Below are 24,448 nucleotides of genomic sequence, written 5' to 3'. Positions count from 1 at the left end.
TTTCCTAACTGCTTTTATTTTTTAGGGATCAGTTCTCCCAGCAGGTAACACTGCTGCATAGTGGCTTAAAATTTTTGAATGTCAAGAAGGAAATAAAAGGAATTATTTCTGTCCCTGTTAGGAAAGTGGGTCAGGCTGTGATGTTTATTTATAGATTGTCTCAATATTTTCACTTCTGTTGCAAGACTGACTGATCCTTGGCTTGTGCTTTTCTGTAAGTGCAACTACCAAGTTCTGAGCTCTGCATTTGGCCTAAAAATCAGCAGTGATGGAGGGTGGTAAGTTCGGAGCTAAATCAGAGTCTAAATGGGCTTATTGAGAGTTCAATGGATTATTTTGGGGTTTAGTGCTTTGGAAGAATAAGGCAGCAATTTCATATACAGCACTGGAGAACAGAAGGGACTGCTGCTACTGCTTTTACATTTCTCATAGAGACTTGGTGGGTTTGCATTTGTCTGAGGAAGTGCAGCAGGACGATGGTCCTCTGCTCCACAGGGATGGCCTGAAACTGCACTTGCTCTGGTTCCTGCTGGCCTGAAGGTTAAGTCAGCTGCTTTACCTCTTTTTTTCACAATACAGCACATGTTCTGCCAATGAATGCTTTTCCTGGTCTTAAATGTGGGCCTGACAGCTTGAAAGCTTATCAAAGTGAAGGGCTCTCCAGCTGGAGGAGAAGATTGATGTCTGTCAATTCTGAGCATGTGGGCTTTAAAGAATTTGAATTATGAGGCTTTATTTATAAGGGTCACAGGTGTTCTGTACTGCAACCTAAATAATTGTACAGGTGCTTGAGATCCATTGAATAATTGAATTTTCTAATTTTGGGAAAGGGATGAAAATTCATCTTATAAACCTTATGTGCATGAGCCTTTGATGATTCTCCTTGACCATTGCAATAATGTGGTTTCTTTGTCCTTTTGTCTGGCAGGGGGTTAGTTTTGCAGTAAGACACTTGCAAGGGCTCTTGCCCCAAGGTTTTAGGGGGTCATTGTGTGCCAGGGAAAGAGAGGGATTGATATTTAGGTACACAGTTTGTGGTAATTGGGAGTGAGGTGAGCGTCATCCCCAATGGGTGCAGCTGTGCCAGACAGGTGAGCAGCACTGACAGCAATGGGCCATGGAGTGCCCAGGTGTGCTGAGCAACCACACAGGGAACAGAGGTGCAGGGCATGAACATGAGGGGATAAAAGGCTGGGCTGGAGAACAAGATGCTTGAAGCCTTCTGAAGTGACATGGTGTTACTGTGTATCGGGTGAAACTTTCTGATGTGGTTTGGTGATACTCTGTGTATTGTGGCTGCGCAGTATGCTGTGACATTGATATATTCTTTTCCTGCTGTAGTGAGGTGGTTTATGATGTGCGAGATGCATTTGCTTCCACTGTGCTCTGTTGTCTCCTCCTGTCTGGTGTGAGTAAGACAACTCCCTACCACAAACCCCAGGAGCATTTTAGGACCACCAAGGGAAGGACGAGACTCCCATTTTTCTGGGCATTGCAGACACATTCAGCTGAATTATCCTTATTTCTAAGAACTAGGCCAAGATCCAATAAGTGGATTTGGGAACAGATGGGAAAAGCAGAATGCAGCTGTTTGTTTAGATTAGTAGACAGCTGTAGTAGTGTCCACTGTGTGCATGGCTGGTGTCTCAGGTACAAGTGGTGGGTATGGGTGGCTTTCAAGGGGACCTCATGAATTGGCCTTTTGTCATGGTAATGTTTCTGCATAAAATACAGGCACTGGGGAAGGTGTTCAAAGAAATAAGAGTGCCAAGACTGGAGTTCTTGCAGTGTGAAAGCAGAGATCAAAGATCATATAGAGATAATAGAACAATGGCACAGAAAGATGTGCTGGCAAATAGCACAAAATGTGCTGTCTGTGAGAAGAATGCATTCCTTCAGTGTAATGATAATAACAATAGTAATAATATCTTTTATTCTTTGCTTTATCAAGTTTGAATGGGGGAAAAAATCTGTAGTAAAGGTACAGAGTAATGTTGACAGTGCAGCTTGGCTGGTTGGTTCAGCAGAGATGAAGCTGTGGTTATGCAATGAATAGATGCTGCTTTGTGGTCTCTGATATGAGGCTGGGAAATAGGAGAATATGAAGGGACCTGAATTTGGGATATTTTCAGTTTGAATGTAAAACTTAGAGGCAAAACCAAGACTGGAGCTCCAGCGTGTTTCTGGTGTGGCAAACGCAGTAGGAGCACAAGGCAGCCTCTATAAATGATGGTTTTGAGGTAGTGGGGAAGTGCTGGTGTTGTTTGGGATCCAGCACAGTTCTGTGGTTTGGTTGGTTGTTTTTTTTTGTTGGTTTTTTTTTTTTTTTTTTCCCCCAATGCTTTTGATGTGGGGAAATGCAGTTGGAGGAGTGAAATCAGCTTTTCCTTCATAGTTTCTGTTGTCTTAGTCTTGAGGTTAGGTAATTTGAATGATTTTTACAATTCAAATTGTTTTTAAAAATTATGTATTTAGGATAAAAATCTTTACTGTGAGGAAAAGGTTCTTCCCTGTGAGGGTGTGAGGCCCTGGCACAGGGTGCCCAGAGCAGCTGTGGCTGCCCCTGCATCCCTGGCAGTGTCCAAGGCCAGGCTGGACATTGGGGCTGGAGCAGCCTGGGACAGTGGAAGAGGGGTGGAACAAGATGAGCTTTAAGGTCTGTCCCAACCTAAAACATTTGGTTTTCCATGATTATGGTACAGCAGTGACTTTTACATGAGTTTGCTCATCTTGAGGACTTTAATCTCAGGAGACTTTGTATGTGGAAGAGAGAGGAGGAGAAAATTCTCTGTGCACCTGGAGTAGTTGATTGTCTTTGTTTGAGGTACCTGTTGCAGGGTAGGTAAAGTCCTTATCAAAGTGGATTTTGCAGTAATGTCATTACCTTCATCTGTGAGACCTGACCTGTAATTAATTATATCTTCCTAGCTTTACCTGTGGTGTGGAACCCAGGTGGCAGAAGCAGGGATTTAGTTGTTCTTCATTAGAAATTCATGAAATAGTTGTGTGGATTGTTCAGCTGCTTCTCTCATCCCCAGTGTGCCTGATCACTATTACATGCCTGTAAATTAAAGCATTTGCTTATAATAAATGTCCTTTTTAACCTCAGTGCTTTTAGTGAGAACATGAACAAAGTCAAATTATTAATCAATTTAGGATGGAAAGTGTTTGTTCCTGTAAGAGGCTGTAACAGCCCTTTCTTTGTGCTTTCAATTCCAAATATACCCAAACCACTGACTTTTAATTGTGAAGTGCTTGAGCACTTGGGAAGGAGGAGGAAGAAAGGAGGAAAACTTATTGCTTGCATCTGTCTCTAGATTTAACAACTATTAGGATGGACAAGGGGCTTTTGGGTTTGTTTTGTGGTTTTGGATGTTCGTTTAGATTTTGTTGGTTCTCTTTGATTTGTTTATTGTAGTTTTTTGTTTGGTTTTTGATTATTTGGTTGGGGTTTATTCAGTGAAAAGGCTGTGAAACTTCTCCAGACACAGGATGCTGATGAGTCTTCACTGTCAGTGTCACTGCAGTCTAACTGAAAGTAATACAAACCCATTTTGAGATCCAGTGATTACACTTAAAGGTTAAATTTTAATGTGTTTTATAAACCAAAACCAGCCTGCTTACCTTTACTGGAGAGTAATGAAGGAAAGGTAAGTTGCATTTTTTCTTTATTAATACTTTGATGAAAATAAATATATTCAAAACCCTGTTGCCAGCATATAATGTACCTTTAATGTCACAGCAAGTAAGTGCTGCAGAGTTATTTAATTCTGAATTCTAAGGTACTTCTTGTGAGTTTTTATACTCACTAGCAACAGGCTTGCTTTAGATTTATTAGATAGTAATTAGTCAACAGCTTTGAGGCTTTGCTTTGTTGTGCAGTTCCTGCCCACAGAGGAATTTTCTCAGTGCATACTAATTTGTATTTGAAAACTATATGCTGCTAGTATTACTCATGTTATTATTAAAGAAACTACGGATTTGTCTGGTGATTTCCAATATCAGATTTGGCTGTTTACCCAGGAGATACCATTTATTGCTGCCTGTTTTTCTTGTGTTGGTTTTGTGCTTTTCAGGGGCTCCCAGAATGAATGGGGAGCAATTAAATGTGCAGAATATTTTTGCATAAAATATTTCTTTTTGAAGTTCTTTTTTATTAAATCTTCATTCCTGTCATTGCTTCCCTTTTGTCTTTTCCTTAAAAGAAGCTGGAATAGGCAGCATTCAAGGTTGGAGCTCTTTGAATGTGTGTAGGTTCTTCTCCCTTACTCTCTTCTCTCTCTTTGGTTTGTATATATGGCAGTCCACTTGGAAATCAGAAAAAATTTAGTGTACAGAACACTGTTATGAACAGTGAAGTTTGAAACAAGCCTTAAGTATTGTGTGTATATGCATGTACACATATGTATTTATGCAGTACGCTTATGTATGTTTTTAATCCGACTTTTGTGAATAGATCCTTGCAGTTGTTTTTTCTACCCTGGAGGTTTTAAAGTTGATGTGGTAGTTTAGAGCCTTTTAAGTATTGTAGTACAGGACCTGATTTACTGTTTTCCTAGGGTGTAGCAGCTGCTCCTTGCAGAGCAGGAGATGTAGCATTCAGGTAATAGGGAAGCACTTCCTGTGTAGTAGCCACACGTTTCACCAAGTTAGCAAAGACAAGCGGTATTTGATGTCTTTCCATATTTTCTGGTGTCTGATTTCTTCATGAGTCATAAAATTACCACAGAATCACAGAATTGTTGGGGTAGGAAAAGCCCTCTAAGTCCAATTGTTCCCCAGCACAGCCAAGGCCACCACTGTCCCATGTCCCCAAGTGCCACATCCTCAGGGCTTTGAAATCCCCCCAGGGATGAGGACTCCACCCCTGCCCTTTCCATGAGGAATGTCCCCACTGCCCACCCTGAGGCTCCCCTGAGGCCGTTCCCTCTGCTCCTGTCCCTGTTCCCTGGAGCAGAGCCCGACCCCCCCGGCTGTCCCCTCCTGGCAGGAGCTGTGCAGAGCCACAAGGGCCCCTGAGCCTCCTTTGCTCCAGGCTGAGCCCCTTCCCAGCTCCCTCAGGGATTCTGCAGCCCCTTCCCAGCTCCCTCAGGGATTCTGCAGCCCCTTCCCAGCTCCCTCAGGGATTCTGCAGCCCCTTCCCAGCTCCCTCAGGGATTCTGCAGCCCTTCCCCGGCACTGGAGGTGCCCCGGCAGTGCCAGCACAGGGGACAAGGGCACTGCCCTGGCCCTGCTGCCACCCCAGAGCTGGCACAGCCCGGGGGCCTCCAGTGGCCTCTTGCCCACGTGGGCTCATGTCCAGACGCTGTCACAGCACCCCAGGCCCTTTCCCAGCCCTCTGCCCCAGCCTGGAGCTGCAGGGTTTGCTGTGAGCCAGCTAACCCTAACCCCACCTCACACACATGGCCAAAGCTTTCTGGGGCCTGAGGCCTCTGAGCCTGGCGGTGGTGGTGAAAGCTTATGTGGGGTAGGAGCCTTCTATGAGAGTGGCCTGATGTGTGTCAGGAGAGCTTTCCACATCCATGTCCCTCATTCCTGGGGTGCTCTTCCTTCTGGAGTTACTCCCGTGCTCCCTTCCCAAGGCTTTGCTCACAGACCGAGCCAAAACGCTGTGTGGGACATGTGTCAGCTATTCCAACACGCAGCCCTGTGTCTCTGTGGCACAGGGAGCACTGAGCGTGGGGAACAGGGGCCTGTTTGCTTTTTACTGCAGCCTGGAGATCAGTTGATCTTTCTGTATTGAATGGAAAGATGAAATTCTAATTTCAGTGTGCTTTTGTGCTGAAGATTTATTTCTGTCTGGGAGAGTGTTTATAGAAGAACATGGATGCTACTGCCTGCTCTAGCCAGGCAGTGCAGGCTATTCATTTTCCTTTCAGAGATGTCAACGCTGATCAATTATAGATTTTTAATAGATTCTAATTAATTGATTTTAATAATAGATTATAGATTTTTAATATCCCTAATTTGTCCATAATGGCAGAAAGTTCAGTAAGCAGTCTGAGAAACTTACAGATAAGTTTTTACTAATAGGGTATCAAAAAAGTTTGACTTAGTTTTAAAAATGTAAGTCCAATGTTTTGCTGAAATTTCATTGAATTGCGTTGATGTTGAAATGCTCTCTTTTTTTCCCTCCTGAAATGTGACATGCCTGGGGGTACAGTACTAACAGGATTATTTTATTTTTGTATCACTCTTGGTAGCATGTGGTGAATGAATTAGTAATTGCTTCCAGATAAAACTGTTGCAGGACTTCTATGAGCAGAGGTTCCCTGAGAGCTTGCCACATGGCATGAGATTGTTTTTAGCTTGAGAGACTTGCACAGGTTTTCAGAATCTCTGCTCTTGGTTGCAGGCAAAATTCTATCAGTGTTGATACCATTTAATTCATGGCTTTTCCATGGATATTATAGTCAAAAGGATGTTTTATTAGACCAAAAGTCTTGATATTACTGCCAACTTGGAAGTTTCATTTGGTTTTGTGAATTCCTGGTTGGTGGACAAGTAGTTTGAATTGTCAAAGATGTTGAAATTTTAAAAGAAATATAAATCACAGAATCATGGAATGGTTTGGGTGGGAAGGGACTTCAAAGCCCACCCAGTGCCACTCCCTGCCATGGCAGGGACACCTGCTCCCAGCCCCAATGTCCAACCTGGCCTCGGGCACTGCCAGGGATCCAGGGGCAGCCACAGCTGCTCTGGGCACCTGTGCCAGGGCCTCACGCCTTCCCAGGGCACAATTCCTGCCCAATATCCAGTCTAAATCTATACCTTCTCCATGTGTATTTTTTTTTTTAAATCTAATCTCTGTTTACACTGACATCTGTGCCTCCATAGAGAGCCCGGGTGATTTTTGTGCTTCCAAAAATCTGAGGTTTTTTTTCACTTGTTTGAATGTCCATTTCCTGCAGAACTTCAGTAATTGGCTTTTTAAAATTTTCAGCTCAATTTCTCAGGTTGAAAAGTCTTGTAATAAATTCATTTATAGACAGAGGAAGATGGTTTTCAAAAACCCGTGAGTTTTGCCATTCCAATTTGAATCAGAGATCAACCTTAAAAATGCTTGATGGAAAAGAGTTTGGAAAATAATTTTTCACTCAGCCAGAATGTGTTAAAAAGTGAGACATTAGCATTAACAGATCACTGGGGAAAGGCACAGAAAAGGTTCCAAGATACCGGTTTGAGGAATTTCTGGTTTTGCTTTCTTCTCTTTTTGCCAAGTTTAAATTTAGAGTGTTTTTGTTTTAGAGCTGTGTTGTAAGTAGGACAGTTGAATATTGCCAGAGGGCTGTGATTTGCTCCGGCAGTGTGCCGACCATGGAGTTTGTAACTTGCCTAGGAAGGAATCCTGGTTTGGGTGCCAGTGTGTTCTCTACCAGAACGTGGTGTTTGGGCACCTTCAGGTGCTGCTGCCTTCTGCTGCCATCCTTCCCTGTCATTTATTTTCAGCAGTTTCTGCAATACTTCAGCCGTTTGTTAGAACTCAACTGGAATATTTTTACTAATTCATTTGAGACAGGAATGCATATCCCAATGGTTTTCTTTTGCTGGAGTAGAATTTGCACTGTGCAGCATTTGCAGATGTTGATAACAATATAGAATCACAGAATGGTTGGGGTGGAAGGGATCTTAAAGCCCATCTCATTGCACCCCATCCATGGGCAGGGACGCCTTCCACTATCCCAGGGTGCTCCAAGCCCAGTCCAGCCTGGCCTGGGGCACTGCCAGGGATCCAGGGGCTTGGGGATCAGTCCAGGCCTCCATTCGGGAGGTTGTCAGGGAGTTTGTGGAGAGCCAAGTACAGAATGAGTGAGAGGTTGCACCATAGCCTTCATCTGAACTGCATGCAAGAATGGTCCAGTTAGTAAATAAATAGTTTAGGAATAATTTTATCTTCTGTTGGGGAATTCCTTTTGCTGATTAGTTGGTATATCCATACATATAGGATTGGAACCATGGCATCAATATATAGAGAAACCATCACTCTTGATGTCCTTCAAGATGTCATTCTTGAAGAACAGTCATTACAAGGCTTGAACAGAGAGTTCAACAGGAGACTCCCAGCTGGGTTTGGTTGTGCTGTAGTTGGTTTGTTTATAGTGGCTTTTAAGTAAATAATAATAATAATCTAATGATGGATCTTCAAAATTTAGAGAATCCTTTCTGAATGTTTAAAACCACTGGACACTAATGTTTGTCTTTGTATTTTTGTTTGCAGACTCACTGAACCTTCAGGGTATGTCACAGATGGGCCAGGAAATTATAAATACAAGACAAAATGCACCTGGCTCATTGAAGGAAGGTGAGTGTTGGAAGCAGCTTGGGATTTTGTGTTGCTTTTTGGCACTTTTAGGTGAGTTTTATCTGCACTGAATACTGTTAGGTCTCACAATTCTTTCTGGCTATTCTAAAAGATTGGGCAACACTTAATTGTTCTTGGTAAATAAGTTTTTGTGCAACTGAGCCCTCCAAACTGACTTCTGATTAAGAGGTTTGTGTTGAAACAGCATGTGGTGAGCAAAAAGAAGTGCACTTTTGTAAATAATGAAGGATTATTAATTACTTAACTGACATCATAGTGGGCCATTCAGATGATGGGATTCACTGCACATGGGATTTTTAAGTAGTATGAGAAACAAGAGAAAGCTCTGAAAGCTTTTACTCATGAAGAATCAGTTTCTGTAGTGATGAACTTCAGATGTTTCTTTACTCACTGAGCCATGAGGACTTCAGAGGAACCATTGACCTTTTATTGCAAAGGTTTTCTAAACTGGGAGAAGTCACTCAGATCTCTCCCCTCACATTGCTGCCCTTCTTGTATTTGATCCTTATATTGCTTACAGCAATTTCTTGCACAGGTTTTCAGGAGTAGCATATTTAATGTCTATCCTCTGTCACCTGATTGATGGTGCAGCAGTTCAGAGCATCTCACTTGTTGAAATATATTTTTGATAGTACCAAGTTGGAGTTGGGACTGTAAGATGCATTTGTTTAGTCCCTAAAGCTTTTCCATGGTCAGATATGATGCTGTGTGATAACATCTGTGTGTTCAGTCACATTCTGTGTTGTTCCCTGAATGTGCAGGTAGAGAGGGCTGTGAATTGGCAGGATGGAGTGTGAACTTGTACTGGACACTGCAAACTGTGGCCTCTTGGCATCTTGAGGGATCAGAATTTACTATAGTCCCAGAGGGCACTTTCCTATTCCTTAGTCTTCTCCCTGTGTTTAACATACCTGTTGCTGACATGCATAGTGGGATCAAGGCACACTTAGCAAATTTGCCAGTGGATACTAGGACATATTGTGTGGGCAAGGTGCTGAAGGGAAGAAATGGCATCAAAGGGGACCTGGACAGACCAGGTACATGGGACTGTGTGAACCTCATGAAGTTACACAAGGACAAGTGTAAGGTCCTGCATGGAGTTGGAGCAAGCCAGAACACAAACCCAGGAGGGTGGGGAATGGCTGGAGAGCAGCCCTGGGAGAAGGAGCTGGGGGTGCTGCTGGGGGAGAGCTGGACATGACCCAGGCCAGAGCCCCCCGTGCCCTGGGCTGACCCCAGTGTGGGCAGCAGGGATGGGGGGACTGTGTCCCTGTGGCCCTGAGGTGAGAGCCCAGCTGCAGAGCTGCCCCAGCCCTGGGGCCAACAGCAGGAGGACGTGGAGCTGCTGCAGAGAGCCCAGAGGAGGCCCCGGAGCTGCTGCAGGGCTGGAGCCCCTCTGCTCTGGAGCCAGCCTGGAGAGCTGGGAATGTTCCCCTGGAGAAGGGAAGGCTCCAGGCAGAGCTCAGAGCCCCTGGCAGGGCCTGGAAGGGGCTCCAGGAGAGCTGCAGAGGGACTGGGGACAAGGGACAGAGGGACAGGACACAGGGAATGGCTGCCACTGCCAGGGGACAGGGCTGGGTGGGATCTTGGGAATTAGGAATTGTTCCCTGGCAGGGTGTGAGGCCTTGGCACAGGGTGCCCAGATTGGCTATGGCTGCCCCTGGATCCCTGGCAGTGCCCGAGGCCAGGTTGGATACTGGGGCTTGGACCAACCTGTCCATGGCAGTAGGTGGAACGAGATGGTTGTGAAGGTCCCTTCCAACCCAAACCACTCTATGGTTCTTTGTTTAAGAGGTCTGATGAGTTTGGAGGAATTATTCATTATATCTGCTTGAGACATTTATTTTAGTTGAGGAAGTTTAATTCCTAAGCTCCTTAGGTACTCAAAACTGAGGGCTAAACTGCTCCATAGAACCATCCAGAATGATGAAATTGAGAAGCAATCACTCACTATTAAGTTGATAAGGAGCCCAGTTTTTTGAGGTGGTTAAGAGCAAAGTTGGATGCTCCAAGTGGCTACTCCTTTTAATTTGTGTAGGTAATAGGAATACAGCTGCTGACAGTTTGCAATTACAGATAATCAAAAAAATGCTTCACAAGAGCATTATTGCAGACAAACCAGCCTCAGCAATCCCAGCACAGGCAGCTTAACTGTCATAACTTATGTTTTTAAAAGATATTGTGATTCATATTTTTATCAGAATCGAAGTGCTTCTCATGAGTCCTCAATAATGTCACCAAAGCTGCTCCTCCAGCCTATAATTACTACCACTGTGAGGCTTCCTAGGGAACCACCACTTTGTGGATTTTGAAGTGAGATCTTTCTTGCTGGAAAGACAGAAATGTTCCTCCCTGTTCCATAGCCAGGCATAGTTTGGAGTCCTTTTCCTGCGAGTGTTTATACCCTGCTGTCAGGGCATGGTGGTAAACAGAAAAGAGATAATCGTGCTGATTAAACCAGCTGAAATATGCAGCCCTGTGTTCCTTAGTGTTCTCATTTCCTTTCTGCATAGTTCCTGATTTTTCTTGGCTGGTGTCTGTGCTCTGTTCTTGTCCCAGGGGGAGTCCTTTTTATTTTTCCCAGGAGTGTGAATGAGGCAGATGAGCTCCATGGATCCTGAGGGACCATATGATTGTGCAGATGAAGGCTGTCTGCTAACAGTTGTTGGCTGTTGCAAAGATACTCTTCCTTTTTGTTTGTGGTCTGAACCTTTATTGATTGACAGTTTCTTTCTGCTCTACAGCTGTCAGGCTATTCAAGTAGAAGCAATCCCCTATGACTCCATAGGCTGCTCAGTTCTGAAGTCGTAGGTACTCTTTGTACCTTTTCTTTAAGCGGGACATTATCCTTGAGTTCCACCTGCTGCTCTTTTCCAAAGGCTTAGAGTAGATTGTTGTACCTATCAGAAACAGTCATTTGCAGAATAACTTCCTAAAGACTCCCCTCCTGTGGAAAGGAAGGACTATATGGCAAGCTGACATTTTTAAAATTTATTGGATTAGGATTAAGAGGGAGTTCATCTGAATTCAAGGGCAATGCTGTTGGGGAGATCCTACACACTTGTGTCTATTCTTTCAACAGCTCCAGCTGTGGGTGGGAACAAGCACTGCTGATGCACATTCATTTTCTATTTGTTTCAGGCCTAAGCATAATGTTAGTGGTATTTGCTGAGGCTAAATTAAATGTGTGCTATGTTTTCTCTGTAGTTGTCTTTAGATGTATCTTTTTATATTGGCCTGGAGGAACAAATAGTATCTTACCATGCTAAAAACCTGGACCTGCCCTAGCAGTGTATGCTGGCCCCCAGAGCTCTCCAGTACTGGGCTGATGCCAGCAGAAAGGTGGGAATTGTGTCCCTATGCCCCTGAGGTGAGAGCCCAGCTGCAGAGCTGCCCCAGCCCTGGGGCCAACAGCAGGAGGACGTGGAGCTGCTGCAGAGAGCCCAGAGGAGGCCCCGGAGCTGCTGCAGGGCTGGAGCCCCTCTGCTCTGGAGCCAGGCTGGAGAGCTGGGAATGTTCCCTGGAGAAGGGAAGGCTCCAGGCAGAGCTCAGAGCCCCTGGCAGGGCCTGCAGGGGCTCCAGGAGAGCTGCAGAGGGACATTTGGCTTGTTTGAGTAGTGGCTGAGGTCACTTGGTTTCTTCAGCCTGGGGAAGAGACGGAGGGGAAGCCTCATTAGAGCCTGCATCTACCTTCTGAGGCAGAGGAGGGGCAGACACTGATTCCGTGTGACCAGGGACAGGACCCAAGGGGACTGGCTTGAAGTTGTGTCAGGGCAGGCTTAGTTTAGGTCTCAGAAAAGGTTCTTCTCCCAGAGGGTGCTCAGACAGTGCCCAGGCTCCCCAGAGAATGGTTGTGGTCCCAGGGCTGCCAGAGCTCCAGGAGTGTTTGGGCAATGCGCTCAGGCACAGGGTGGGATTGTTGGGGTGTCCCGTGCAGAGCCAGGAGTTGGACTCAGTGATCCTTGTTAGTCCCTTCCAACTCAGGATATTGTGTGGTTCTGTGATCTGTTCTGCACAACAGGATACAGTTTTCTGACCATAAAGTATTTTTGCTTAATACCAGGGGAGGTGCATTAAAAAAACACAAAACCCCGAACCACAGCATGTTTAATGCACCTACAGTTACACCAAATGACTCTGTTTTAGTCTTGTCTAGACTGGAGCTTCACACCAAAAAAGTGTGTTGGAGGAATTTTGCCCTGTGTGTTAAGTGGCTAATTAGAAATATTTTATTTACTTATTTATTTTTTCTTTACAGGCCAAACACAATCCTCAGGCTTCGATTCAATCACTTTGCTACAGAATGCAGCTGGGACCACTTGTATGTGTATGATGGAGACTCAATTTATGCTCCCTTACTGGCAGCTTTTAGGTGAGTTCCCCTTGGTGAGACTCTTAACTGTAGCCAGTGGTATTTTCTTAACTTAGAGCCTGACTTGCATGTGGCTTCTGACACTGTAAGTATGATCCAGTAATCCGAATGTATAACGCTGCAAGTGCAGCACATATAGCCAGTGTCCTTTTGTGCACTGTTTGTCAGCATAAACAATTAAGGAGTTGTTTTTAGCTTTTACAATGAACAAGTCATGTTACTGCACTCTAGCCTTTAAGTATTATATTTTCATTTCCAAGTCCTGATTCTTTGAGACACAAAAGAATTATTGTTGTCTCTCTGGGCTGGAGATGATTTGGTGTGCAGGCTCCTTTGAGAGAAGAAAACTGCTCCATGCATGGATTTGAACATGATTTATGACTTAAACTTGTAGTGTGTCAATACAGACAGAAGGCCAAAAGCCAGCTAGTGTTGTAGACATGGAGGTCTCATAGAATTATGTCTATCTTTTATGTACCTTAAGCTCCAAATTTTTTAGTTACTTGGAGCATGTTCAGAAACAGCAATGATGAATCAACCTTGTAAAAACATAGAATCACAGGCTGGTTTGGCTTGGGAGGGACCTTAAAGCCCACCCAGTGCCACCCCTGCCATGGCAGGGACACCTCCCACTGTTCCAGGCTGCCCCAGCCCCAGTGTCCAACCTGGGGCACTGCCAGGGATCCAGGGGCAGCCACAGCTGCTCTGGGCACCCTGTGCCAGGGCTCACTGCTGTCGCAAGGAAGGATTCCTTCCCAGTGTCCCATCTCTCCTGCCTGTGTCTCCATCCCATGGCAAATGTTCCTCTCCAGCTCCTGATGTGTAAAAGTTCCTGTTCTGCCTACAGGTTATAGGTATTTGGCTCGTCCATGTGATGAAACATCAGTGTGCTGCTGGTGAGCAATCGACATTTCATCCTGAGACCTAAACATAACTTGTGCTTTTCTGTGTTTCTGTCGTGCAGTGGCACCACCACCTTATGCTTTTTATTCTTTAAACTGAAATTACGAAAATAATCCCAAGTTGTCTATGGAAAAAAACAGTGGTTCCCCTGGGACTCTGCTTATTCAAGTGGCTGCATAACTATTTCCAGAATTAACCTTCTGCTGGGCTTCCTCTCATTTGTGTAATGAAGGTCTAAAAATACTTAGTGTTTGTTCTAAAAAATCCTTATAATGTCTGTGAGAGAAGATCAGCAGAGGGACAAAAGTTGATAAAAATTTAAACCACCACATGTGGTTTTTTGGTCTTCAGCTGCAAATGCAGAGTTGTTTTGGAGTGAAAGAATGTTTCCTGTAAGGCTTCAGACCAACATGAGGTCAAAACAGGACGCCTAATTTGAAGAAGGAACAACCTTTCTCTTCTAAAAACCTCCAGAAATGTGGCAATGCCACCTGGAAGTGCTCTCCTGGTATTGTGCCCTGATTGATGTGCAGGAAGAGCAGGAAATGTCATCTTGATCGAATGTCATTTTGTTGTAATCAAGCTATTTTTTAATACACTGGTGAAAACGTGAAATGATGATTTGTGCCTGCCATTTTTTGTGTGTTTTCCAAAAATTAATGGGCTTTTAAAATGGAAGTTATAAGGAGCTCACAACATTAACAGTTACAGTTCAGACTGGGAAATCTGTAAATCAGGAAGCCTGGGCCTTCAAGAAAATGTGAGCTTAGTACAATAATGGTTTTGAGGTAGGGAAAAAAAAAACACTTTTTTTTTTTAATTGCTCCTTTAGATGACATTTGAATTTAACTTCTTTAGCAGTGAGCTGTGGTGTTCAGTAACCCAAGTTCAGGAAATGTCACATGCTTCTCATTTTGGTGAAGTACCAGAAAGGTCTTTTTCAACAGATGCTTTCTCTAATACAAAATAAATGCCTTGGAATTTTTTAAGAGCGGTGTTAATATTTTCTCAATTTAGTTGGAGTGTGTTAAATTTGTTATTACTATAACCATATTTCCTTGTTCATTATTTTTCCACCCTGCCAGGAGATTTGCAAGACTGAGCTTGATACAGTTGGGCCCTGTAAGGTTTCAGAGTTTGTTGATAAACACTAGAAATTCCTTTCTCTCAACTCAATTTTTGTTCCCTCCCTGACTTTTTACAGCAATTCCTTGAACCTTCACTTCTTTCACTGCTCTCGTTTTGTTTTCTTGACCTTCTGATGCTCATTTATGTTTGTTCACAAGATGATATTTATCCTAAAATATGTATATATAATCTTGTGTATATATAAGATAGTCTTGGGAATCCTCAGCACTGGATTGTAGGGAAGCTTTAAATTTGTTTTATCAATTTTTAACAGCAATAAATATTTGCTTAATGCCAACATTTACACTGTTCAAGTGTGTGCATAGACTAAACTCCTTGTATTCTAAGAGCCCCTGGAGCTGTCTGGTCTTGCACATTAAGGTTTTCTAGTTAAACAGTGTTAAAAATATCTTGGCTGGCTTATATTTGTGACCACATGCACAATGAGACTGTCTAAATGTGCTGCTTCAAAAATGCAGTAAAAGAACATGGAAACAAATGCAGCATGTTTTGTCAGAACTGATGAAGAAATCTGAATTAGATAAACTGCACTCAGCACATGTCAACTTAGTTGGTTTTCTTAACTTTACTCTGCATTAAACATTTACCAGAGCTGGTTTTGCACCTTTATTTTCATTTTGCTCTGGTTGGCGGGGGATGTTTTCCTGGTCAAACCCAGTTGTTCTGCAGGACGTTTGGCAGTGGCCCAGCAGCTGCTGTGGTTGCTCTCAGGTGCCAGGTGGAGGATCAAGTGAGCCTGTGCTCCCTCAGGAGCAGGAGCAGTTCACCAGGCTTGTGGTACTTGTTGGTGAATATGGCACTTGAGCACCCAAATTTGGCTGTAGGGGGAGTTGGGTTGGAAGGGTCTGATCCCTCTCTCAAAGGAGGATGACCATCAGAGCCCTTTGTCCAGTCCAAGTATGAATTTAGGATGTTTAGAATGGAGATCTTATTGATCCTCTGGGTCAGTGGTCCAGAGATTGGTGTTAAAATAATGATAAAAAATTAATCTAATACTTACATCCAGCCACAATCCCTTGCTGCAACCTGTGTGTGTTGCCTCTTGCCCTTTTCCAGTGTACTTCTGGTATTCTCTTCTCTCTAATCTCTCCTGAGGTAGTTGAGGTCAAATACTAGGTTTCACCCTTCGTCAGCTGTCTTTCCTTGAAGTTAAAGAAACCTCACTCCTTCTGCCTCTCATTGTACATAGATCATATGGTTGACCCTCCTCTATTTTTTCCTTCTATTCTCTCAATTCTTTGCCAGAAATCGTAACTGAACTTGCTGCCATGGGAACGTGTATCCAGCTCAGGGGCTTCCAACAGCAGGAGGACCTGGAGCTGCCAGAGCAAGTCCAGAGGAGGCCGCAGAGATGCTCCAAGGGCTGGAGCTTCCCTGCCACTGAGCCAGGCTGGAGAGCTGGGAATGTTCCCTGGAGAAGGGAAAGCTCCAGGCAGAGCTCAGAGCCCCTGGCAGGGCCTGCAGGGGCTCCAGGAGAGCTGCAGAGGGACTGGGGACAAGGGACAGAGGGACAGGACACAGGGAATGGCTGCCACTGGCCAAGGGGAGATTGGGCTGGGATCTTGGCAAGGAATTCCTGGCTGGGAGGGTGGGCAGGGGCTGGGCTGGAATTCCCAGAGCAGCTGTGGCTGCCCCTGCATCCCTGGCAGTGCCCAAGGCCAGGCTGGACACTGGGGCTGGAGCAGCCTGGGACAGTGGGAGGAATCTCTGCCGTGGCAGGAGTGGGATGGGATGATCCTTAAGGTCCTTTCCACCTTCAACTGTTCCATGATTCTTCGATAACAACAGTCATGTAAGGACTGAGGAGGTTTCTGGGGAAAGCCCGTGATCTGGACACCTCTGCAGACAGACAAGCTTCCCTGTGGTGGTGCTGCAGCAGCTGGGTCTGCCTGTACTGCACCAAGGGGAGAGGATTTCAAGGAAGGTTGTAATTTGAGGGGCTGCCAGCTCTATAATGAATCTGTAGTCTAGCTTGTTTTTTTTAGTACGTGTTGCTGCAATTGCTTTGTTTCCTTAAAAGTCGTGCTGTTTGGGAGTCATCTTGCTTCATTTAAGACAATAAATTTGAGATGTCTCCTTATATTCTCCTCCCTCCTTTGTTATTTTTTGCTATTTTATTTTTAGTCTTCTGTAACTTCTATTTTTAGTTTGTTTAGTTTTACTCTTGTAGCTTTGAGTATGAATGAGGTGCATAGACTGGTTTTTAGTAACAAGGAAATGTTGCCATTTTGTGTATGTGTGTGTCCAGATGGATCAAAATATTTAAAAATTAGGATAATTTGTTTGCACTGATTTTTCAGTATCATCTTTATGCTTTTACTCCTCCATGAGCTCTACTCTGTATTTTCACCCTTTCCTTTTTCGACTCCCAGTTATGCCCTTTTTCTGCTCAGTAGAGCTTCTCATGCTTTGATCTCTAACAGGTTGTGTCTCTGAAGGAAATGGGGAATATGCCAGTACCATGATACTCACATAGCAAATCCAAGAAAAATAATAGAGAAGGTGCCCTTTGTTTTAAGTTATTCTGATTTTTCAGTGCTCTAGGGGAAGGAGCAGGGCAGTGTGTGCAGGGCAGTGGAGGAGTTGGGTCCCCTGGATGTAATTGTGGACTTCCAGTACTTGAAGTGAGCCTCCATGATGAGTTGGAGAGAGACTTTGGACAAGAGGATGGAGTGACAGGACAAGGAGAAATGGCTTCCTGCTATCAGAGAGTAGGTCTAGATGGGATATTGGGCAAGGAATTGTCCCCTGGCAGTGCCCAAGGCCAGGTTGGACACTGGGGCTTGGAGCACCCTGGGATAGTGGAAGGTGTCCCTACCCATGGCAGGAGGTGGAACAGGATGATCTTTAAAGTTTCTTCCAACTCAGGCCATTCTGTGTTTCATTGATTCTGTGATAGTCTTTTACTTTCTGCCATTGACTTCAGCAATCCAGCTTACAGGAAACAGATGTTATTTCAGTCCAAAGCAGAGGTTTGCCTTTCCCTGGGTGTCACTGGGCAGCTGAGCTGTGTAGGAGTGTTTGCTTTGGAGTAGAGATGGTTGCAAAATGTTTTGAAACCTTATGAAAGGAAATAAAAGCAGTGTGTTGTGAAACATGCTAATCTTGGCCAGTGTTCAGTTGCTCAGAGATTCTGGATCATAATTTAAAGGAAGTTTTGCATAATATTTTATCGTTCTGATTCTGCCTATTGGATTATTTTTCATGGCAGATGTAAATTCTGATGTGCTTCTGTTTATTCCATATGATGCTTGGAGCAGGTTGATTTATTCGCTGTTTTTGAGGTTCAACCTTTCAGGCATCTGATTGTTTCCACTGTGTTGTGTTCTCTTCATGGCTTTCTCTGAAAGAAATTAAAATGTCTCATCCCTGGAAATGTTCAAGGCCAGGTTGGATGGGACTTGGAGCAAGCTGGTCTGGTGAAAGATGTCCCTTCCCATGGCAGGGGCTTGGACCAGATGAGGTCCCTTCCCTTGGACCCTTTAAGGTCTCTTCCAACCCAGACAATTCTGTGATTAAGTTTCCTTAGAGTGTTTTAAATTTGTGTAGGTGGGATAACATCCTCTTTAGTTATTTACACATGAATCACCAGAAAAAGATGGAAATAGGGAGTATCTGGGATGCAAGCATTGTTATGGAGGTACCTATGTTCTGGTCTAAAAATCCCAAATTTTAGATTTCTTTGAGAAAACAAAGAATTGTCTAGTATAGTCTTTTTATTAGGAAAGATTATTGAGGGGAATTTTTGTCTTGCCTTCCACTTATTTTGCCCTGTGATATCAGTGGTAAGTGCTGAAGAAGAAACCAGAACAAAGCAATTTTTTTCTTGTCCCTGAGCTGCAGTTTGCCTCACACAAATTATTTTCAAGTGTTTGTTTTCCTGTGGTGGAGATGTACTGTCCTGTAGTGTCCATTACAAAGGAATATTATGAACCAAACAAGAAATTTGTTAGGCTTTTTATTCTTTGGTTTTGTGGGAGATGGTCTTTTGAGAGAGATAAACTTCAAAAGTCTCAAACATTGAGAATGAAACAAAGCACCTCTTCCAGAGAGATGAAAGGGAATTAATTTTGCTGTTTAATCCCATATAATTGAGAAGTGAATGAGCAGCGGCGGGAAATTTGGCTTTCTCATAAGGAAATGTTTCTTGACATGTATATCAGCAGATGTGCTAGAATTGCTTAGCCAAAACATGGGATCAGGTCCCAGTGATATTTATGATGTGTTGGTAAAATGTAGGACATGTTTTTGTCCACTGTAAGATTTGTTGTGCAGAAAGGGCTTTTGTGCAGTATTCAGTGTGATTCCACTGCAGGTAACTTGTTCATCTGCTGGTTTTGGTGCACATACCTCCAAATCTGTAGCAAAAAGGATTGCTGGGTGTCTGTTCTGCTCTCGGAGCACACCATTGTATTGTAGCATGGGGACAGAAAAGTTCAGGTCACAAAAAAGTGCTTCTCAGGTGGTGTTAGTGGGTGCTGTGGATAGCTGGGAGTGATTTCCTTGAGCAGATAAACTCATTTACTCTGTCTTAGGAAACTGACTTCAACTGCATTAGCTTTCTATTCTAAATAGATGTGAAAAGAGGAAAAGTAAGTTCTTCTCAGGGGAAAATTATTTTCATCATTGCTTTTTGCTTGCTGGTGGCCTTGGGCAGTGGGGAGTGGCTGGGCAGGGGATGAGGCTGGGCTGTTTGGAGCTGCCCCGGCTCCCTGCCCCGCATGCTCTGCTCTGCCACTCAAGTCCCTGCTTGTCACAAAGCTTTGGCTTGGGAAGCGGGCGTGAGGCTGGGAAAAGGTGGATCTGTACAGGAAAATAGCAGCTGACAGGGAACAGGGGGTGGTAGACAATGTGCTGTACATGGATAAAGGCTTTTAAAAACATAAATTCAATAGACTTTGAATTTGTGCCCACTTTGATGCCTTTTATATGAGGGAGGAATCAACTTTTTTTGGTTTTGTCAGGCTTCTGTTAAATGAAAAATAAACATTCCCTCTCCCATATGAAGTATTTAGTGCAATATGGAAATAGCTAGTAGTTACTTTTTTTCAAAGCTCATTTTAGTTTGTCAGTTTACTCCAATTATTTTGACAAACTATTATATGAATCTGTAGTGTATCTGGAATACTGTAGATAGTCTTGCCCACCATCTTTGCTTCTCTCTGCAAGTCCTGGAAAACTGAAAGGCTGGAGGATCTCAGAGAACTTGGAAGGGTGAGAGAAACAGCCAAAGGCATCCAGAAGTGTGAAGCAAAGAATGAGGTGGGAGTTGATAGTGTGGCAGGTTCCTATGATAGAAAAGACAACAAATATGGATGTGATGAATCAGGTGGAGCTTATAAAAGGAGGGATGATGAGAAATGTGGGGCAGTTGAAATTCCTGAGAGATGAGATGGCATCCAGAGGGACCAGGACATGACTGAGGACTGGCACTGCAGGGACCTCATGAGATTCAGCAAGGTCAAGTGCAAGGTCCTGTGTCAGACTGGAGCAATCCCGAGTATGAGAACTGACTGGGGGATGGAGGGATTGAGAGCAGCCCTGGGGAGGAGGACTTGGTGATGCTGGTGGGTAAAAAACTGGACATGCCCTGGCCTCATGAGCTGGGACTCACAATGCCCCCGTGCCCTGGGCTGACCCCAGCGTGGGCAGCAGGGGAGGGGGGACCCAGAATGTCCCTGTGGCCCTGAGGTGAGAGCCCAGCTGCAGAGCTGCCCCAGCCCTGGGGCCAACAGCAGGAGGACGTGGAGCTGCTGCAGAGAGCCCAGAGGAGGCCCCGGAGCTGCTGCAGGGCTGGAGCCCCTCTGCTCTGGAGCCAGGCTGGAGAGCTGGGAATGTTCCCTGGAGAAGGGAAGGCTCCAGGCAGAGCTCAGAGCCCCTGGCAGGGCCTGCAGGGGCTCCAGGAGAGCTGCAGAGGGACTGGGGACAAGGGACAGAGGGACAGGACACAGGGAATGGCTGCCACTGCCAGGGGACAGGGCTGGGTGGGATCTTGGGAATTAGGAGTTGTTCCCTGGCAGGGTGTGAGGCCCTGGCACAGGGTGCCCAGATTGGCTGTGGCTGCCCCTGGATCCCTGGCAGTGCCCGAGGCCAGGTTGGACACTGGGGCTTGGAGCAGCTTGGGATAGCAGAAGGTGTCTCTGCCATGGCAGGGGCTGGAATGAGGTGAGTTTTCAGGTCTCTGGTTTAAGCCTCTAATGCAAACCGGTCTGTGGTTCCATGGCTGACTGTTTGTATTTCTCACAGAAAAGGAACCCAAGAGGCAGCAAATAAAAAATGAGTAGAATAATCCTTTTTCTGCTGTTGTGGAATTAAATTTTCCTCACTGATGCAGTTTTTCCAGGTGAAAAGGATATAAATGATTAAGAAGTGAATTGGATAGAAGTGGTTTATTTAACTGTGGTGGCTTGCGTGTATGCTCCAGGTCTAAGCATCTGAACTGGGTGTCTTGAAGGTGGATTACACATTGCTATAATGTTCTGTACTTGCTTGGTTTGTCACAGCCTTTCCCAGTCATTTTTGTAGCCCACAGTCAGGAGGAGATCTGGTCTCAGCAGACCTTTAGTTTGACTTCATAATACAGATTTTATTCTTTTGGGACGCATTAATTTCCATTTCCAAACATGTCACCTTGTTTTATGAATGGGACCTGCTTAATTCTTTGCTGAGTAACAAGGTAGGGAAAGGTTTTTGATATGGATATCTAACATTCTAGATAACTTCAGGTTTTCAGATTAAATACTTCCAACATACCTGTACTTATGATTCTACAAGTTCATTATACTTCAAATAGTAGAAATACATTGGCTTTCAATTCTTTTATTGAAATACACTTATATTATTGAATGTTCTGGTGTATTTACTTGTGTTGCTTTGCTCCCTTTTATTTCACTTCTAATATTGTTCTTTTACTTTTCTAGTGGTCTTATTGTTCCTGAGAAAGACAGCAATGAAACAGTACCTGAAGTTGTAGCTACTTCTGGATATGCTCTTCTACATTTCTTCAGTGATGCTGCCTATAATCTCACAGGGTTTAACATCACCTATAAGTAAGTGGCACTACTCCACCTGATGGTGCAGGTTGAGCAAAAGGAGTTTTCCCTTTTTCTTACTTTTGTCTTGAAATAAGCAGTTTCCATTGCAGTGTGTAATTATGAGCAGACACCTGAAATTAGATTTTTATCTTTATTATACCCTTGCAACAGCTAATAAGTGGCATGTGCTCAATGTTACAACTTGTCAGTTGTGAGTGTGGACGAATGTTTGCTCCAAAAGACATTTTATTATTTATTCTATGTTATTAGATCAATTTGATTCTATCTCATCAACAAGAATTTATGTGTTTTGTGCACATCTGTGCTGCTGAATGCTCTGCAGAGATACTTTAGCAGAAATGCACTTTTCTATCAGCCACACATTTTACTTGAGACACTGGGCTGTACGTACTCTTGAGGATCGTCATCCTTGGGATTTGCTTCCTTGTTCAACCCCTGGATTGTATCCCTTCATCTGGCTTCTTTTTATTCTGGACTGGTTTTATATTCTTTTATTCACATTCTAAACAGATGGGTGCTTTCTGCTCACTGACATGTATTTAGTCCTCATTGTGATGAGCTTTTTAAAAGTAATTCTGGTGAATTAAATGAATTAAAATGAAATTAAATGAATTAAAACTAATTCATCAACTGCTTTTAAAAAGGTTTTGTCTTGTCAGTTATCATTTGTAAATGTGTGGACATACTCACAGAGATGGAAGGTTTTGCTTCTGCAGGGATCATGAGCTTTGGATTTTTTTTTTGCTCCTACAGATGCAAGTTATGTTTGTGCCACACGGGGAGATTTGATTTGGGAATAACCTGCAGGAGGTCTCACCTCTTTCAAAAAAAAACAGCTGGAAAAACTTCAGTTATAACTGACTTCTTGCAAAACTTGACTTTCTCTTAAAATGAGTAGCTTAGTTTTTGAATATTAAGTCTCAGTGCCTTCATCCTTAGTAAAAACACAAATATGTGTTTAATAACCCACATAATAGTGATTTTTTTTAAAATGGGGGGCATCCAGCACCTCTTCAAACTCCAGAGGAAGATGAGGAGTCTATGCAAAGTTACTGGGATCAGAGGAGCTGAAGAGGCAGTGTTTTCCAAGTCTGGCTGATTGCATAAACCAGGACTCCATCTACTGCCAGCTGTTAGATTTGCACCATTGCAATAAAATATTGTCTTCAAGAACAATATTCTTTTAATTCTTCACTTTCTTCATAATTTCAAAAAATTTTCAAGTGCTGTTTTGTGTTCTGGTTCTTAGGTTTGCTCATAACATTTCTCCAGCAAGTAGATGGAATGGTACATAACAGTCTTCATAGTTACCACTGAGTGTAGGTAGTAGTTCACTCAGCACTTGTGAAATGATGTCTTGGAGCCAGTGACAGTGAGAATATGGGTACTAATTCCCATCTGCGAATTATTCTGGTTGATACACTAGAAAAACTGGAGTCTGGAAATTACTATGATCTCAAAATTTGGATCTTTACCAAGGTATCTGGTTTTGCCTTAGCTAAGTTGCAGATATTATAAAATCAGAAGTTATTCAAACCAGGCACGTCTTTGGCTTGGGTTTCATCTCCAGTTGTTCTCTTGATAAGCAGATCCCAGAATAGCACCTAATTGTGAGCAGTTTAAGTATAAATTGCACAGATGCCACAGCAGCCTTATTCTCTGATTAAAGTCCTCACTTACTGTTGGGTGTTTTAAGGGAAGTCCTTTGCCTTACAAATGGACTTACAAAAATCATATTGCTAATTTTCTCAGAGGAGCTGCAAGTTTAACTAGTTTAACTTGTGAAATGAGGCAGTTTTTTAGGAATAGACTACAAATCTCTACAGGTGCATCACACCAGGTAGCAGATGACTCTCTTGGTTTGTAGTGATTTGTATTCGCTTTGTTCAGCATCACTCTTGCCTTTGTTAATAATTCTTGGGAATCTCTTGCCTTCCTGACAAACTGCTTTTTGCTCTGTCCCTAGTTTCAACATGTGTCCCAATAACTGCTCTGGGCAGGGGGAGTGCAGGCTCAACAGCAGCACCATGGCCCCGCAGTGTGAGTGTGCCGAGCGCTGGAAGGGAGAGGCTTGTGACATTCCCTACTGCCCAGGGAACTGCGGGGCTCCTGAGAGGGGCCACTGCAGCCTCAACGGCTCCAGAGCGTGTGTGTGCTCTGCAGGCTGGCAAGGTGAGTCTCCTGGGGGATACACAGAACTTTGGGGGTGCATTTTCTATCTATGGAGCTGTCAGTTTAACTGGGAGTATGTGGGAATGTCCTGCATGACAAGTGTTAGCATTTCGACTAGGAACAGAGTATCTGCTTTCCAAATTTAAAAGGTCACACTGTATGTGGAAGGATAGTTATGCTGGAGAGGAGGACACAGAGAAGCTCCAAGGGCTGGAGCCTCTCAGCTCTGGAGACAGTTTGGGAGAGCTGGAGAAGGGAAGGCTCCAGGGAGACTTCAGAGCCGCTTCCAGTGCCCAGAGGGCCTCCATGAGAGCTGGAGAAGGATGTTGGACAAAGGCCTGGAATACCAGGACAAAGGGGAATGACTTTACATTGAAACTGGGCTGGTTTAGATTAGCTATAAGGAAGAAGTTTTTTGCAATGAGCACGACACCCTGGCACAGGGTGCCCGGGGTAGCTGTGGCTGCCCCTCGG

General features: G+C 44.0%; 1 protein-coding gene across 5 annotated transcripts in view; it reads left to right on the top strand.

Annotated features, from left to right (window-relative positions):
- Positions 1-24,448, top strand: part of ATRN (attractin) — a 149,785-nt gene that overhangs the window by 26,618 nt on the left and 98,719 nt on the right. For 3 of the 5 annotated variants that reach the window (XM_064419196.1, XM_064419197.1, XM_064419198.1), the window contains exons 2-5: positions 8,219-8,302; positions 12,582-12,695; positions 21,668-21,796; positions 23,769-23,974. In XM_064419196.1, the coding sequence (XP_064275266.1) occupies positions 8,219-8,302; positions 12,582-12,695; positions 21,668-21,796; positions 23,769-23,974 (533 nt within the window). Of the gene's footprint in view, positions 1-3,624; positions 3,651-5,387; positions 5,468-8,218; positions 8,303-12,581; positions 12,696-21,667; positions 21,797-23,768; positions 23,975-24,448 lie in introns of those variants that run through there. The other 2 variants (XM_064419201.1, XM_064419199.1) reach the window with 2 other exon arrangements.

The sequence above is a fragment of the Passer domesticus genome, chromosome 4, assembly GCF_036417665.1.
Source record: "Passer domesticus isolate bPasDom1 chromosome 4, bPasDom1.hap1, whole genome shotgun sequence".
Lineage (NCBI taxonomy): Eukaryota > Metazoa > Chordata > Aves > Passeriformes > Passeridae > Passer > Passer domesticus.
This window is presented reverse-complemented; position numbering and strand designations above follow the sequence as displayed.